This window comes from Salvelinus alpinus, chromosome 7, assembly GCF_045679555.1.
Source record: "Salvelinus alpinus chromosome 7, SLU_Salpinus.1, whole genome shotgun sequence".
Taxonomy (NCBI): Eukaryota; Metazoa; Chordata; class Actinopteri; order Salmoniformes; family Salmonidae; genus Salvelinus; species Salvelinus alpinus.
The window spans coordinates 14,265,764-14,282,935 of record NC_092092.1 but is presented as its reverse complement, the minus strand read 5'-3'; the positions used below and the strand labels follow the sequence as shown (position 1 = coordinate 14,282,935).

Here is a 17,172-nt window from a genome sequence, read left to right as displayed (position 1 = left end):
CCAATATCGGCACATCCTGGTTGTAAATACCACTATCGGCACATCCTGGTTGTAAATACCACTATCGGCACATCCTGGTTGTAAATACCACTATCGGTACATCCTGGTTGTAAATACCACTATCGGTACATCCTGGTTGTAAATACCACTATCGGCACATCCTGGTTGTAAATACCACTATCGGTACATCCTGGTTGTAAATACCACTATCGGCACATCCTGGTTGTAAATACCACTATCGGCACATCCTGGTTGTAAATACCACTATCGGCACATCCTGGTTGTAAATACCACTATCGGCACATCCTGGTTGTAAATACCACTATCGGCACATCCTGGTTGTAAATACCACTATCGGCACATCCTGGTTGTAAATACCACTATCGGCACATCCTGGTTGTAAATACCACTATCGGTACATCCTGGTTGTAAATACCACTATCGGCACATCCTGGTTGTAAATACCACTATCGGCACATCCTGGTTGTAAATACCACTATCGGCACATCCTGGTTGTAAATACCACTATCGGCACATCCTGGTTGTAAATACCACTATCAGCACATCCTGGTTGTAAATACCACTATCGGCACATCCTGGTTGTAAATACCACTATCGGCACATCCTGGTTGTAAATACCACTATCGGCACATCCTGGTTGTAAATACCACTATCGGTACATCCTGGTTGTAAATACCACTATCAGCACATCCTGGTTGTCAATACCACTATCGGCACATCCTGGTTGTAAATACCAGAGAGAGGAGAGAAGGGAGGCAGTACCTAGCTACCTGACATTGAATGCACTGACTGTAAGTCGCTCGGGATAAGAGCGTCTGCTAAATGACCACATTGTATATGTAATTATGGTGTTCAGTCATTCTTGCACAAGCCAAGTACTGTGGTAGACTGTTGGGGGTTTAACAAAGAGCCTTTCAGGTAGTACTAGTAGACCGTTGGGGGTTTAGCAAAGAGCCTTTCAGGTAGTACTAGTAGACCGTTGGGGGTTTAGCAAAGAGCCTTTCAGGTAGTACTAGTAGACCGTTGGGGGTTTAGTAAAGAGCCTTTCAGGTAGTACTAGTAGACCGTTGGGGGTTTAACAAAGAGCCTTTCAGGTAGTACTAGTAGACCGTTGGGGGTTTAGCAAAGAGCCTTTCAGGTAGTACTAGTAGACCGTTGGGGGTTTAGCAAAGAGCCTTTCAGGTAGTACTAGTAGACCGTTGGGGGTTTAGCAAAGAGCCTGTCAGGTACTACTAGTAGACCGTTGGGGGTTTAGCAAAGAGCCTTTCAGGTAGTACTAGTAGACCGTTGGGGGTTTAGCAAAGAGCCTTTCAGGTAGTACTAGTAGACCGTTGGGGGTTTAGCAAAGAGCCTTTCAGGTAGTACTAGTAGACCGTTGGGGGTTTAGCAAAGAGCCTTTCAGGTAGTACTAGTAGACCGTTGGGGGTTTAGCAAAGAGCCTTTCAGGTAGTACTAGTAGACCGTTGGGGGTTTAGCAAAGAGCCTGTCAGGTAGTACTAGTAGACCGTTGGGGGTTTAACAAAGAGCCTTTCAGGTAGTACTAGTAGACCGTTGGGGGTTTAGCAAAGAGCCTTTCAGGTAGTACTAGTAGACCGTTGGGGGTTTAGCAAAGAGCCTGTCAGGTAGTACTAGTAGACCGTTGGGGGTTTAACAAAGAGCCTTTCAGGTAGTACTAGTAGACCGTTGGGGGTTTAGCAAAGAGCCTTTCAGGTAGTACTAGTAGACCGTTGGGGGTTTAGCAAAGAGCCTTTCAGGTAGTACTAGTAGACCGTTGGGGGTTTAGCAAAGAGCCTTTCAGGTAGTACTAGTAGACCGTTGGGGGTTTAGCAAAGAGCCTTTCAGGTAGTACTAGTAGACCGTTGGGGGTTTAGCAAAGAGCCTTTCAGGTAGTACTAGTAGACCGTTGGGGGTTTAGCAAAGAGCCTTTCAGGTAGTACTAGTAGACCGTTGGGGGTTTAGCAAAGAGCCTTTCAGGTAGTACTAGTAGACCGTTGAGGGTTTAGTAAAGAGCCTTTCAGGTAGTACTAGTAGACCGTTGGGGGTTTAGCAAAGAGCCTTTCAGGTAGTACTAGTAGACCGTTGGGGGTTTAGTAAAGAGCCTTTCAGGTAGTACTAGTAGACCGTTGGGGGTTTAGCAAAGAGTCTTTCAGGTAGTACTAGTAGACCGTTGGGGGTTTAACAAAGAGCCTTTCAGGTAGTACTAGTAGACCGTTGGGGGTTTAACAAAGAGCCTTTCAGGTAGTACTAGTAGACTGTTGGGGGTTTAGTAAAGAGCCTTTCAGGTAGTACTAGTAGACCGTTGGGGGTTTAACAAAGAGCCTTTCAGGTAGTACTAGTAGACCGTTGGGGGTTTAACAAAGAGCCTTTCAGGTAGTACTAGTAGACTGTTGGGGGTTTAGTAAAGAGCCTTTCAGGTAGTACTAGTAGACCGTTGGGGGTTTAACAAAGAGCCTTTCAGGTAGTACTAGTAGACCGTTGGGGGTTTAACAAAGATGAGATGGTAGCTCCTCCCAGGATGAACTGAGGACTCACCTAGCGCTCCCTGGCAGATGTCTGTTCTGGTAGCTCCTCCCAGGATGAACTGAGGGTCATCTGTCAGCTCCTGGAGGGAAGGAAAGGGAGGACTGGATTAGACTCTGGTAAAACTAACTGACTGGAAGTGAGGGACTGTATTTTTCATATTGATCTTCTGACAAATCAACAATTAAATTGACCTGGAAGTACATTTACAGTACATTACATTTACAGTACAGTACATTTACAGTACATTACATTTACAGTACATTTACAGTACATTTACATTTACAGTACAGTACATTTACAGTACATTTACAGTACATTTACAGTACATTTACAGTAAATTACATTTACAGTACATTTACAGTACATTACATTTACAGTACATTTACAGTACATTACATTTACAGTACATTTACAGTACAGTACATTTACAGTACATTACATTTACAGTACATTTACAGCATTTCTGTTACTGAGGCTTCTAGTTTTTCTAGCAATTCTAGAACATATGCAACTGAGGTAAAAAAGTGGCACATCTAGGAAGTGGTCAGAGGAAGACTGGTCAAAAGCTGCACTGGTCAGACTGAGAGGTTCCTTCCTGTTCCTGTCTCTACTGGACTGACTGAGAGGTTCCTTTCTAACTGTCTCTACTCGTTCCACACTGCCAGTCTGCCACACAGGCCAGTCACAGTGGCAGCTGAAGGGTGTGACAGCCATGCTATAGTCTAGATTGGCAATATAACTGTTCAGCAATACACACCAACACAGGTCATACGACACTGATCAACCTGAGTGTCTGTTTCTTCTTGTCCCCAACACATGCCAGCCATAGCAGCAGCTGCAGTGACAGGGACAGGCACGCTGCTTTATAGACAAGGAAGTAGGAATACAACGGTCCTGCAGTGTATTATGGGTCCACGGCGTAAACAACAACACTGGTGGTCAACCTCGTTGGATCAATGTGATCTGTGTGTGTAGTATACATACTGACCCCTATAACTGACCCTATAACTGGCCCTATAACTGACCCTATAACTGACCCTATAACTGGCCCTATAACTGACCCCATAACTGACCCTATAACTGACCCGTTAACTGACCCTATAACTGACCCGTTAACTGACCCTATAACTGACCCCATAACTGACCCTATAACTGACCCCATAACTGACCCTATAACTGACCCTATAACTGACCCTATAACTGACCCGTTAACTGACCCTATAACTGACCCTATAACTGGCCCTATAACTGGCCCTATAACTGGCCCTATAACGGACCCTATAACGGACCCCATAACTGACCCGTTAACTGACCCTATAACTGACCCTATAACTGGCCCGTTAACTGGCCCGTTAACTGACCCTATAACTGACCCTATTACTGACCCTATAACTGACCCTATTACTGACCCTATAACTGGCCCTATAACTGACCCTATAACTGACCCTATAACTGACCCTATAACTGACCCGTTAACTGACCCTATAACGGACCCGTTAACTGACCCGTTAACTGACCCGTTAACTACCATATAACTGACCCTATAACTGACCCGTTAACTGACCCTATAACTGACCCGTTAACTGACCATATAACTGACCCGTTAACTGACCCTATAACTGACCCTATAACTGGCCCTACAACAGACCCTATAACAGACCCTATAACTGGCCCTATAACTGACCCTATAACTGGCCCTATAACTGACCCTATAACTGGCCCTATAACTGACCCTATAACTGACCCTATAACTGACCCTATAACTGACCCTATAACTGACCCCTATAACTGACCCCTATAACTGACCCTATAACTGACCCCTATAACTGATCCTATAACTGACCCTATAACTGACCCTATAACTGACCCCATAACTGACCCTATAACTGACCCCATAACTGACCCTATAACTGACCCTATAACTGACCCTATAACTGACACTATAACTGACCCTATAACTGACCCTATAACTGACCCTATTACTGACTAACATCAGCTCTCAAACCAATGACACGCCTCTCCCTACTAATCAACTAAAGGGAAAGGGTGATACCTCGTCAGTTGTACAACTGAATGTCTTAAACTGAAATGTGTCTTCTGCATTTAACCCAACCCCTCTGAATGAGAGAGGTGCGGTGGGGGGGGGGGGGCCTTAATCGACACATCCATGTCTTCAACACCCGGGGAACAGTGGGTTAACTTCCTTGCTCAGGGGCAGAACGACAGATTTATACCTTGTCAGCCCGGGGGATTCGATCCAGCAACCTTCCAGGCCCAACACTCCGACCTCTAGGCTACCTTGACCTACCCTAAACTACCCTGACCTACCCTGACATACCCTAAACTACCCTGACCTACCCTGACCTACCCTGACCTACCCTAAACTACCTTGACCTACCCTAAACTACCCTGACCTACCCTGACCTACCCTAAACTACCTTGACCTACCCTAAACTACCTTGACCTACCCTGACCTACCCTGACCTACCCTAAACTACCTTGACCTACCCTAAACTACCCTGACATACCCTGACCTACCCTGACATACCCTGACCTACCCTAAACTACCTTGACCTACCCTAAACTACCCTGACCTACCCTAAACTACCCTGACCTACCCTGACCTACCCTGACCTACCCTAAACTACCTTGACCTACCCTAAACTACCTTGACCTACCCTAAACTACCCTGACCTACCCTGACCTACCCTAAACTACCTTGACCTACCCTAAACTACCCTGACATACCCTGACCTACCCTGACCTACCCTAAACTACCTTGACCTACCCTAAACTACCTTGACCTACCCTAAACTACCCTGACCTACCCTAAACTACCCTGACCTACCCTGACCTACCCTGAACTACCTTGACCTACCCTGACCTACCCTGAACTACCTTGACCTACCCTGAACTACCCTGAGCTACCCTGAACTACCCTGAACTACCTTGACCTACCCTGACCTACCCTGAACTACCTTGACCTACCCTGACCTACCCTGAACTACCTTGACCTACCCTGACCTACCCTGAACTACCTTGACCTACCCTGACCTACCCTGAACTACCTTGACCTACCCTGACCTACCCTGAACTACCTTGACCTACCCTGACCTACCCTGAACTACCCTGACCTACCCTGAACTACCTTGACCTACCCTGAACTACCTTGACCTACCCTGACCTACCCTAAACTACCCTGAACTACCCTGACCTACCCTGAACTACCTTGACCTACCCTGACCTACCCTGAACTACCCTGACATACCCTGACCTACCCTGAACTACCCTAAATTACCTTGACCTACCCTAAACTACCTTGACCTACCCTGAACTACCCTGACCTAGCCTAAACTACCCTAAACTACCTTGACCTACCCTGACCTACCCTAAACTACCTTGACCTACCCTAAACTACCCTGACCTACCCTGACCTACCCTAAACTACCCTGACCTACCCTAAACTACCCTAAACTACCTTGACCTACCCTAAACTACCCTGAACTACCCTGACCTACCCTGACCTAGCCTAAACTACCTTGACCTACCCTAAACTACCTTGACCTACCCTGACCTACCCTGAACTACCCTGACATACCCTGACCTACCCTGAACTACCCTAAATTACCTTGACCTACCCTAAACTACCTTGACCTACCGTGAACTACCCTGACCTACCCTAAACTACCCTAAACTACCTTGACCTACCCTGACCTACCCTAAACTACCTTGACCTACCCTAAACTACCCTGACCTACCCTGACCTACCCTGACCTACCCTAAACTACCCTGACCTACCCTAAACTACCCTAAACTACCTTGACCTACCCTAAACTACCCTGAACTACCCTGACCTACCCTGACCTAGCCTAAACTACCTTGACCTACCCTAAACTACCCTGACCTACCCTAAACTACCCTGAACTACCCTAAACTACCTTGACATACCCTAAACTACCCTGACCTACCCTAAACTACCCTGAACTACCCTAAACTACCCTAAACTACCCTGAATTACCCTGCTACTATGAAAATGACACACACAGACATCAACCATCACCCGCTCTCTGTCTCTCTAGCGCTATCTCTCACCGTGGGTCTACTAACAACGGGGTAGTATTTAACTAAGACACACAGACCCAGTCCTCTCCTCCCTCTCACCGTGGGTCTACTAACTACGGGGTAGTATTTAACTAAGACACACAGACCCAGTCCTCTCCTCTCTCTCACCGTGGGTCTACTAACTACGGGGTAGTATTTAACTAAGACACACAGACCCAGTCCTCTCCTCTCTCTCACCGTGGGTCTACTAACTACGGGGTAGTATTTAACTAAGACACACAGACCCAGTCCTCTCCTCTCTCTCACCGTGGGTCTACTAACTACGGGGTAGTATTTAACTAAGACACACAGACCCAGTCCTCTCCCCCCCTCTCACCGTGGGTCTACTAACTACGGGGTAGTATTTAACTAAGACACAGATCCTCTCCCCTCCCTCTCTTTACCCCCCCCCCCCCCCCTCCTCTCACCGTGGGTCTCATCCATTCCACGTCCCTGGTCTTGGCGGAGAAGGGGGCCAGTTCCTTGAAGCCCAGAGAGGGAGGCTCGGCGAGGAAGGAGGGGTCCTGGAACAGACACCCCGTCTCCAGACACTCCTGCCTCAGAGCCTCATAGTCCTGGTGGAAGTCAAATCATTTAAAAAGAGAAACACATTCATCAATAGACAGAGCAACAAGATGTGCATTTAATCTCGAAAGCATTAAATCAATCTTGAATTATTGAATTTTTCCCCAAAGTGGTCCTCGATGATAAAACAAAATACTGATAAAAGACAAGAGGCTGTGTGTAACTAATGGGGCCCTGGTCTAAAGTAGTGCACTATGTAGTGGATAGGGTGCCATAGGTCTCTGGTCTAAAGTAGTGCACTATGTAGTGGATAGGGTGCCATAGGTCTCTGGTCTAAAGTAGTGCACTATGTAGTGGATAGGGTGCCATAGGGCTCTGGTCTAAAGTAGTGCACTATGTAGTGGATAGGGTGCCATAGGGCTCTGGTCTAAAGTAGTGCACTATGTAGTGGATAGGGTGCCATAGGGCTCTGGTCTAAAGTAGTGCACTATGTAGTGGATAGGGTGCCATAGGGCTCTGGTCTAAAGTAGTGCACTATGTAGTGGATAGGGTGCCATAGGGCTCTGGTCTAAAGTAGTGCACTATGTAGTGGATAGGGTGCCATAGGGCTCTGGTCTAAAGTAGTGCACTATGTAGTGGATAGGGTGCCATAGGGCTCTGGTCTAAAGTAGTGCACTATGTAGTGGATAGGGTGCCATAGGGCTCTGGTCTAAAGTAGTGCACTATGTAGTGGATAGGGTGCCATAGGGCTCTGGTCTAAAGTAGTGCACTATGTAGTGGATAGGGTGCCATAGGGCTCTGGTCTAAAGTAGTGCACTATGTAGTGGATAGGGATACACAGTTTCAAAACCATTTGAAACAAACAAACTGACCTGGTTAAGGAAGGGTACGGCGTGGTCGTTGGAGCCCATTCCCTCGGCTCGTAGCCTGCTGGTGGCTATGCTAGCGGAGATTCCCCCTGACATACTGACACAGGACACGATATACTGTAAATACAGTCAGTGTTCCGGGTGGGTGCTGCACAGACAAATCATTTACAATACTTTAGCCGGGCTTTGATTGAATTTGCCTGTAGCAGTGGAACCAATAGCCTGCTCTATTGTCTATGAGAGTGGAGATCTCTCCTGACCTATTGGAACATGGGATATATTTATAAGAGGACTGGGTGGGTGTTGCATCTCACAGGCCACACCTGGGTTCAAATACTATTCAAAGTCATTTCAAATACTTTATAGATGGGGTTGATTTGAGCTTGTCTGTTGCAATGGAACCAATGAAGTAGGTGTACAACTGCAAACCTCATCCACCTGGTACTCCAGGCAAGCCAAAGCAAAAACTCAACGTTTTTCAACGATTTGAATAGTGTTTGAATCCAGGTCTGGGACAGGCACAGGGGTAGAGGGTATAAATAGCAACGAGCTAAGCTAACAGCAGAGCGGAACACGGACCCAAAGCCTGTAGCATAGCAACCAACTATTCTATTCCGTCTTTGTTGTTTTACTCGTTTTCTGTGTTTGTGTATTGTGACTGTTTTTCTACCTAATGAACCTCTGGTCCTGTGATCTGTGATATAAGCTTGTGATACATTCTCCAGGTTTATCTTTCTGGGGTGGATCTATCATCGACTACTCTGGCCTTTCTCACCGGTGGTGAGTCAGAGTGTTGTTCAGAAACTAAACTACTTTAGTGAGTCATCGAAAACTGCTCACAGCTCTGATAACAGTTCCTGCTGAACACATGTCTGAACACTGACTCATTGTTGGGTAATAATTTAGCTATTAGTCTCAGACTTTTACTCTGTCTCTCTACTGTATTTCTTCTGAGAGTCTTTTCCAAAGTTATAAATAGTATAATTTAGTGTATTGAGTTTCTGATAAATACATGTAATAGTGACAGAGAAAACATTTTGGAATACAGAAAATGATTATGGTAGAATTAGGAATACAGAAAATGATTATGGTAGAATTAGGATTACAGAAAATTATTATGGTAGAATTAGGATTACAGAAATTGATTATGGTAAAATTGGGATTACAGAAAATGATTATGGTAGAATTAGGAGTACAGAAAATGATTATGGTAGAATTAGGATTACAGAAAATTATTATGGTAGAATTAGGATTACAGAAATTGATTATGGTAAAATTGGGATTACAGAAAATTATTATGGTAGAATTAGGATTACAGAAATTGATTATGGTAAAATTGGGATTACAGAAAATGATTATGGTAGAATTAGGAGTACAGGAAATGATTATGGTAGAATTAGGATTACAGAAAATGATTATGGTAGAATTAGGATTACAGAAAATGTTTATGAAAATGAAGCAAGAAGAAATTTACCAAGCATAGTGGAAACGATACTGACTGATCAGAGAAGCGTACGAGGCCAAAAACTGAGGTATGAAAGAGACGTTAGGGTGGAAAGGGGAGACCGCAATCTCTAGTACCTCTAACAAGCCCAGCCGCCCAAAAGACACACAGAGAGATGAAAATCTGATACCTGGAGTCTACGAGCTGCAGAGAAAGAGAAAAGAGGAGGGTACAGTAAGTAACCAATAAGCCAAAGTCACACAGTAGAAACAGCGTTATGGCTGTGGTAAAGTCACACAGTAGAAACAGCATTAAGGCTGTGGTATTCAGCGTAGCACCCTGAAAAATAACACCGTACACCAAAACATCCGCGCTGACAATCAAAGATAAATAGGCAGAGTGATTGTTGGTAGTGTGGAGAAGTATTTGACTCTCTTCTCTCTCCCCTCAGAATAGGCTTCTTTCTCTCTCTCTCTCCCCCATTATTCTCTCTCTGCTCTCTCCCATGTTCTCTCTCTCTCCCCCATTATTCTCTCTCTGCTCTCTCCCATGTTCTCTCTCTCTCCCATTATTCTCTCTCTGCTCTCTCCCATGTTCTCTCTCTCTCTCCCATTATTCTCTCTCTGCTCTCTCCCATGTTCTCTCTCTCTCCCCCATTATTCTCTCTCTGCTCTCTCCCATGTTCTCTCTCTCTCCCCCATTATTCTCTCTCTGCTCTCTCCCATGTTCTCTCTCTCTCCCCCATTATTCTCTCTCGGCTCTCTCCCATGTTCTCTCTCTCTCCCCCATTATTCTCTCTCTGCTCTCTCCCATGTTCTCTCTCTCTCCCCCATTATTCTCTCTCTCCCCCATTATTCTCTCTCTGCTCTCTCCCATGTTCTCTCTCTCTCCCCCATTATTCTCTCTCTGCTCTCTCCCATGTTCTCTCTCTCTCCCCCATTATTCTCTCTCTGCTCTCTCCCATGTTCTCTCTCTCTCCCCCATTATTCTCTCTCTGCTCTCTCCCATGTTCTCTCTCTCTCCCCCATTATTCTCTCTCTGCTCTCTCCCATGTTCTCTCTCTCTCCCCCATTATTCTCTCTCTGCTCTCTCCCATGTTCTCTCTCTCTCCCCCATTATTCTCTCTCTGCTCTCTCCCATGTTCTCTCTCTCTCCCCCATTATTCTCTCTCTGCTCTCTCCCATGTTCTCTCTCTCTCCCCCATTACTCTCTCTCTGCTCTCTCCCATGTTCTCTCTCTCTCCCCCATTATTCTCTCTCGGCTCTCTCCCATGTTCTCTCTCTCTCCCCCATTATTCTCTCTCTGCTCTCTCCCATGTTCTCTCTCTCTCCCCCATTATTCTCTCTCTGCTCTCTCCCATGTTCTCTCTCTCTCCCCCATTATTCTCTCTCTGCTCTCTCCCATGTTCTCTCTCTCTCCCCCATTAGTCTCTCTCTGCTCTCTCCCATGTTCTCTCTCTCTCTGAACAAGGTCTGGCACCACGGCCAAGGGTTGTCCCAGAGTACTAGAGAAAGTTTCATCAGGACATCTGTACTGTGTTAGGCAATGTGAAGTCCTCATTCTGTGTGGGAGAACAGCATGGAAGAAGAACAATACAGATTGTATTTCTCTCTCTCTCTATTTCTCTCCATTTAAGGAGACAGAACTGTTTCTCCAAGGGTAATTTTCTCAAAAGTGGAGTTACAAGTTTATCAACTTTCAAAGCAGAATTACTTTCCCATTGTTCCTCAACTATAGTGTATGATATACCATGTTCTAGCTCTGAGTCTCTACTTTTATCCAATGTAAAAAACACAATTTCAAATTTTGCTACGTACGACTGAATCCAGGAAGTCGGTCACATATTGTGGGCTCCAGCAGGAAACCACAGTGAAGCTCCAGGATAACTGTGTTAAAGACACACAAAAGGAGCACTGGGTATCTATTAGTGCTGTCCCCGACCAAAACAAATATTGGTCGCCCGAAAGTCGTCTGTTCTTTCGACCAATCGATTGGTTGACATGTTCAAATTGACATGTATTTTTCCATATATATGTGTTTTAACAAAATCAACTATATGCATTGAGCTTGTCTGCTGCTTTAAACTTATGGTTTGATGAAATAAGACAAATGCCTCAAGAGGGTGCCAGAGATCTAGATAACCAGAAGAAAAAACCTGACCCAACTGTTCTCCTCCTGCTCATGCTGGCTGTCTCAGATTCTGCCATTACTCTCCTGAAGTTGCCGGTAAGAGGCGACACGAGGAGTCGGCAACCTTTCTCATGTGGAACGCCAATTTATCTTACCATTTCTACCGATCTGCGTGCCAGTTATGGTTTTCATTTGCACATTTTCGTGAAACAGTTTAATTTAATTTATAATAACGTCGTCATATCTCAAAATCATTGTCATGTAGTTAATCAGAATTCTATCCAATTCTAAATGAAAATGATACAAACCTAAAAACTAACTTTTATTGCCAACTATGTAAAAATAGCCTACATAAAGCCAACAAATAAAAACATTCTAGACTGCAATATCCTGATAAAAATAAATACCCTATAAATCACATTGGCTACACATGGCCTGTCTACAACCAACTTGAAACATTGTATCAACTATTAACTTGGGTCCAGCCTGAAGCTGGCGCTAAGATATTCTGGGCCCTCAGAGTTTCCTGCATCAGTGAGCTCCGGACAGACAGACACAGCTGTAGGCTTTTTGCGCAAGGGATAAGAAGCAGTGGTTGACTTGGGCTTCGCGGCGCAGTGCAGAGCTGTTGTCAAGGAAGTGAGTTCTACAGGATGTACCGCCCCCACCTACCGTCAACCAATCATGTCAATGCGGAGCTATACAGAGCCCTCCGCATTGTTACAACATTTGAGAGGCCATGTGGTACGGAGCTCGATTTGGCCTCGGCATGCCTCTGGAGGCTCCGCAATTGCATCACACCCTCCATATGGAGCCTCCGACCACATTTCCAGATCAAGCATAAAGTGTCTTTAGTCTCGGCCTCCGCAATGGATTAGTTCACTGAGATGGATGCAAATATATATATTTGTTACTGCTCGACTAAAACAATCTCGGTCAACCAACAGCCTAACGACCAAACAATTGATGGTATGGCACATGGTGCTTGCAACGCCAACGTTGTGGGTTCGATTCCCAGGGGGGACCAGTACAGGGAAAAAAAGTATAAAAAAATGTACTCTCTGTCTACGAGTGCCTGCTAAATGAATAACAGATCTAATATAGTGGAGTCCAGGGCTTCACTGCTAACTCAGCCGAGGGTAGGGAGGCTCCCTCACCTGGGGAAAAAGCTCATACTGCAGGATAATCCAGATGTGTGGTGGGAGTTGACCCACCCTGTATGTTAGTGAAGCTAGACGATCCACAAAAGACTACCTTGTCCATTAGTAGGACTGTCTGGCAGGTGGCCCATACTAGTCACCGTGACAAGATATGGAGAGCTGTGAAAGCCTGTCTGCAGGTTCCAGTGAATATCCCTAGAGACCGCTGACACATCCTTGTATACCAGGGGGTTGGTTGTATGTGTACTTATGTTAGCACATGTTGTATACAACAATACAGTTAAAAGTCCCCCAGGCTACAAACGTATTTCAACTGGAGCAGGACAAAGCATTCTCCTGGAGGTGTGCAGGCTTCTGTTCCAGCCCAGCACTAACACACCTAGTTCAACTAATCAAACCTAATGAGGTGATAGTAATGTGTATTATTGCTGAGCTGGAATAGAAGTCTACTCAACCAGTAGATCAGGGACAGGAGTGAGGTTGGCCAACTCTGGTATGGACTTTTTTTTTGTTCACCCGAAATGTTGCTTTAGTAATAATAAGACTACTTACTAAGAGGTTTAACATTTACAAACAAGTTATATTATTTGTACATTCATTGAAGTGAGGTGTTTAAACTTGTTTTAATTGTTAACTACTGTATGATGGCGTAACTGGTTTAATGGGCATGTGCCATCAATGCATATGAGACTAATCATAAACCAGATTTTCTAAATGATTTTTCTGACATTAAATTGTTTAGTGAAAATCTAACCCTTGTATTCTAGTTTTTTTAAATGTATTTAACCCTTACTGTACCAGGTAAGTTGACTGAGAACACATTCTCATTTACAGGAATAGTTACAGAGGGGGTTGAGCCAATTGGAAGCTTGGGATGATTAGGTGGTGATGGTCAGATTGGGAATTTAGCCAGGACACCGGGGTTAACACCCCTACTCTTACAATAAGTACCATGGGATCTTTAGTGATCACAAAGAGCCAGGACACCGGGGTTAACACCTCTACTCTTAAGTACCATGGGATCTTTAGTGATCACAGAGTCAGGAGACCAGTTCCACATCCCATCTGAAAGACTGCACCCTACATAGGGCAATGTCCCCAATCACTGCCCAGGGTCACTGGGATATATAGATATATTAGACCAGAGGAAAGAGTGCCTCCTACTGGCCCTCCAACACCATCTGGTCTCCCATCCAGGGACCATCCAGGACCAACCCTGCTTAGCTTCAGAAGCAAGCCAGCAGTGGGATGCAGGGTGGTATGCTGCTGGATACAGGGTGATATGCTGCTGGTTGAAGGGTGGTATGCTGCTGGATACAGGGTGATATGCTGCTGGTTGCAGGGTGGTATGCTGCTGGATACAGGGTGATATGCTGCTGGTTGCAGGGTGCTGTACATGAAAATAAGGAACTGGCCATTTGTAGGCTAATAAAACATATCAAAAAGTAAAATCATGTGTTTTAATTCTACCTCGTTTATTTGCAGAGACAAAATGAGAATGTCAGTGGCATGGAAGAGGATTGTAGAGTAGTTGGTATTGATGGTGAGTAAAGAGAGATATGAATGTTTGCAAGTCAAAGCCACAATTTCCTTTACCACAAGTACCCACTGATGTGCATCTCGGCCTACGCGTCTTTCAGGAAGTGAGCTATAATCATCAATGCCATGACACCAGTATAATGAAAGAGCCATAAACTATACTATATGATAATCATCATGTTAACATGCTATAATCCAATTGGTAGCATATTACATGGGAAATCCATGCTTAGTGTATCGTGTGCAAGTTTATAATGTGTGTTACTGGTGATTTCTATCCTTTGGTGGGAATATTTAAACACATTTACAAATGGTGGCTTTGATAACAGTTCTGAGGTTCAGGTTGCTTGATGTTCATAGCTAGCAGGACAAGCATCTCTCTTCACCCACCATCACCAACAAGATCTGCTATCCTCCTCCATGCCACTGACCTTATGATTTTTGTCTCTGTATTCTAGCAAAGCTAAATCATATAGAATTGGAAAACCAGACACAAACCAAACCAAAGATTGGCTGTCCTCCATATTTTTTCTTTGCGCTTGCCCGGAACTAATGACAGGCGGAAATATTTTTCATGGACGGAACATTTTGTAGCTCCTCACCTGATTGGTTAACGGCAGCGGTCGCCGCGTGCAATTTGCATAAAGTAGAGCGGAACTTTTCCTCTCGCTCCGCTAGCAGGATTCGCGCCGCTCCCCTTCCTACAATCCCCTGCGCATTATTCTGCGTAGTCCCGCACTTTGGCGAATCGGGAAGTGGCGGAAACCCTACGTGAAGACAACGCGCGATGGGGAGGGATAGAAAGCAGTTGCTACGCGACGCTGAAAATACATGATCTAAGTGATTGATAGTTGTTATTCAGCAGTCATAATAGTATGCCTTATTTACTTTGAAGAACTACTAAACAGTGATTTTGTCAGACAGCAGCAGCTCTTTAGAGATGACTTAGAATGAAATAATAGTAATCAAATAAAAATATTATACACAACAACTTAAATATTTGATTAAAGTAAGGTCATGTGAATAAGTGATGGTTAATGAGTGATCAGCAGTAATGAGTCACTACCATCATGGATGGGCCTGTTATTCATTGTTTTATTCTGTTGTTACAGCAGTTCAACCCACATACTGCTTAATGCGTAGTGTATTAAATGTCTAAAACAATTATCGGAAACCAAAATCAAAAACCGTGATTATTAGTTTTACAATCGAACCGAAACAGAACCGACCTCAAAAAACACTAATTACTGAGCACTAGAGTGTGTTTTTGTGTGTGTAAAAGAAGCATCCTCGGGGCAGGGTATCAAAAAGGAACACCCCTTTGCCCTCTGCCCAGTGTGTGTGTCCAGTGTGTGTGCGTTTGTAACGGATGTGAAATGGTACGCGCTAGTACGACGCTTCGAGGGTGACTGTTGTTGATGTGTGCAGAAGGTCCCTGGTTCGCGCCCGTGTCAGGGCGAGGGGACGGTATAAAGTTATACTGTTACACGTTGGTGCAGGAATGTCCCTCTAGCCAGCAGATCAGATGAGCTTGTGAGGCTCTCGGGTTATTTGATGAACAAGAGTTTTCTCCATTCTCAGAGAACAGCTGATTCAGGAAGTCCTGGGGTGATGTCAGCCACAAAGCCTTCTTCCTGGTCCAGGACTCTACTTCAACAATGCCCCAAAACAACTATGAAATTAGCCTCCTCATCCGTACAACTATGAGCCGTATACCCCAGTGGGCTACTCAGAGTGCTGTGTGTCCCCTCATTCAGGTGTCAGGTATTTAACCAAAATAAAGATATTTCCCCCCCCCCCCCCCAAAGCAACATTACATGGGCTGATTTATGTACAAAATGTGTAGGCCTAGTATTTTTGCAAAATAAACAATGATGTATTGACTTAATACATTCCCTGGGTGTCATTTTGTTTCAACGTAGTGAAATATTCTCTGTGAGAATTGTAATGCTTTTCTACAGTTGAATTTAAATCATCCTGCGTTGACAAAGTTTATAATAAACTGATTCTCTGAGGCGATAGCACTATGTTACTACATTCTGGAACTGTCGCGTAAACGGTTCACTTCTGGCTTATTGCACATATCCTAGTTGACATGGCAGGTTATGAATTGTGGTGGACCGAAAATGAATAACTTCTGACATTGTAAGATTACAGAAGCAATGTTGAAAATGTTTGCAATCCAACTGTACGTTATCCTTCTGGACGGAAATGAGCTACGGCAAACCGGTGAATCAAATCCTCTACATTTCACCATGCGTGAAAAGATGCACTCTCTCTGACTAGATTTCCTGTAGAAACCGATGACGGTAACACTCACCACTTTGAAGACCCCTGCTTTGATGTTTCTCCTAGTAACGTGCCAGACTTCCAGTTTACTATTCAATCGTATAAATCTCAGAACAGGGTAGGGGGGTGTAACGTAAAACGGTGCACGGTGGTGGTTCAGCCGAGCAGTAGCGCACGTTCCGTACTGTCAATGCTACTGCGCTGGGCAAGCCCAACCACGTCCACCGGGGGAGGGGCTCATGGACTGTCCCAAGTAAAAGAAACGAGGACCAAATAAAACAGACCGCTCAAGAGACTCGGAAAACAATGCCATTTATTAACATATATCTTTGGTGAACAGGAAACACAACTATAAGTAACAAAAAGCTACATAAAAGGATTGAAATGATGTCTCTTACATCACAAAAGTAGGTTTAGGTTATAATCTGCAGTTCTCCATAGGCTTTGTCTAATAAAACAAATAAAGCATAAAATTAAGCTTTAAAACATTCTGTTACGTAATAAAGTGTGTTAAAAGAAACATCTCGAAAAGGCACTTTGGTTTATTTGTTGCTGGGAGAGAGAACGGTCT

The 17,172-nt window shown here is 44.6% G+C and overlaps 1 protein-coding gene across 7 annotated transcripts in view; it reads right to left on the bottom strand.

Annotated features, from left to right (window-relative positions):
* The window catches only part of LOC139580501 (calpain-1 catalytic subunit-like), a 48,343-nt gene extending 31,537 nt beyond the window's left edge, over nt 1-16,806 (bottom strand). The window contains exons 1-5 of one of the 7 annotated variants that reach the window (XM_071409256.1): nt 16,633-16,806; nt 9,621-9,687; nt 8,043-8,136; nt 7,074-7,220; nt 2,554-2,623 (exon numbers count right to left, since the gene is read on the bottom strand). In XM_071409256.1, the coding sequence (XP_071265357.1) occupies nt 2,554-2,623; nt 7,074-7,220; nt 8,043-8,135 (310 nt within the window). In that variant the 5' untranslated portion in view covers nt 8,136; nt 9,621-9,687; nt 16,633-16,806. Of the gene's footprint in view, nt 1-2,553; nt 2,624-7,073; nt 7,221-8,042; nt 8,137-9,513; nt 9,587-9,620; nt 9,688-14,914; nt 15,023-16,632 lie in introns of those variants that run through there. The other 6 variants (XM_071409258.1, XM_071409251.1, XM_071409254.1 and 3 more) reach the window with 6 other exon arrangements.
* Between the last annotated feature and the right edge of the window lie 366 nt (nt 16,807-17,172).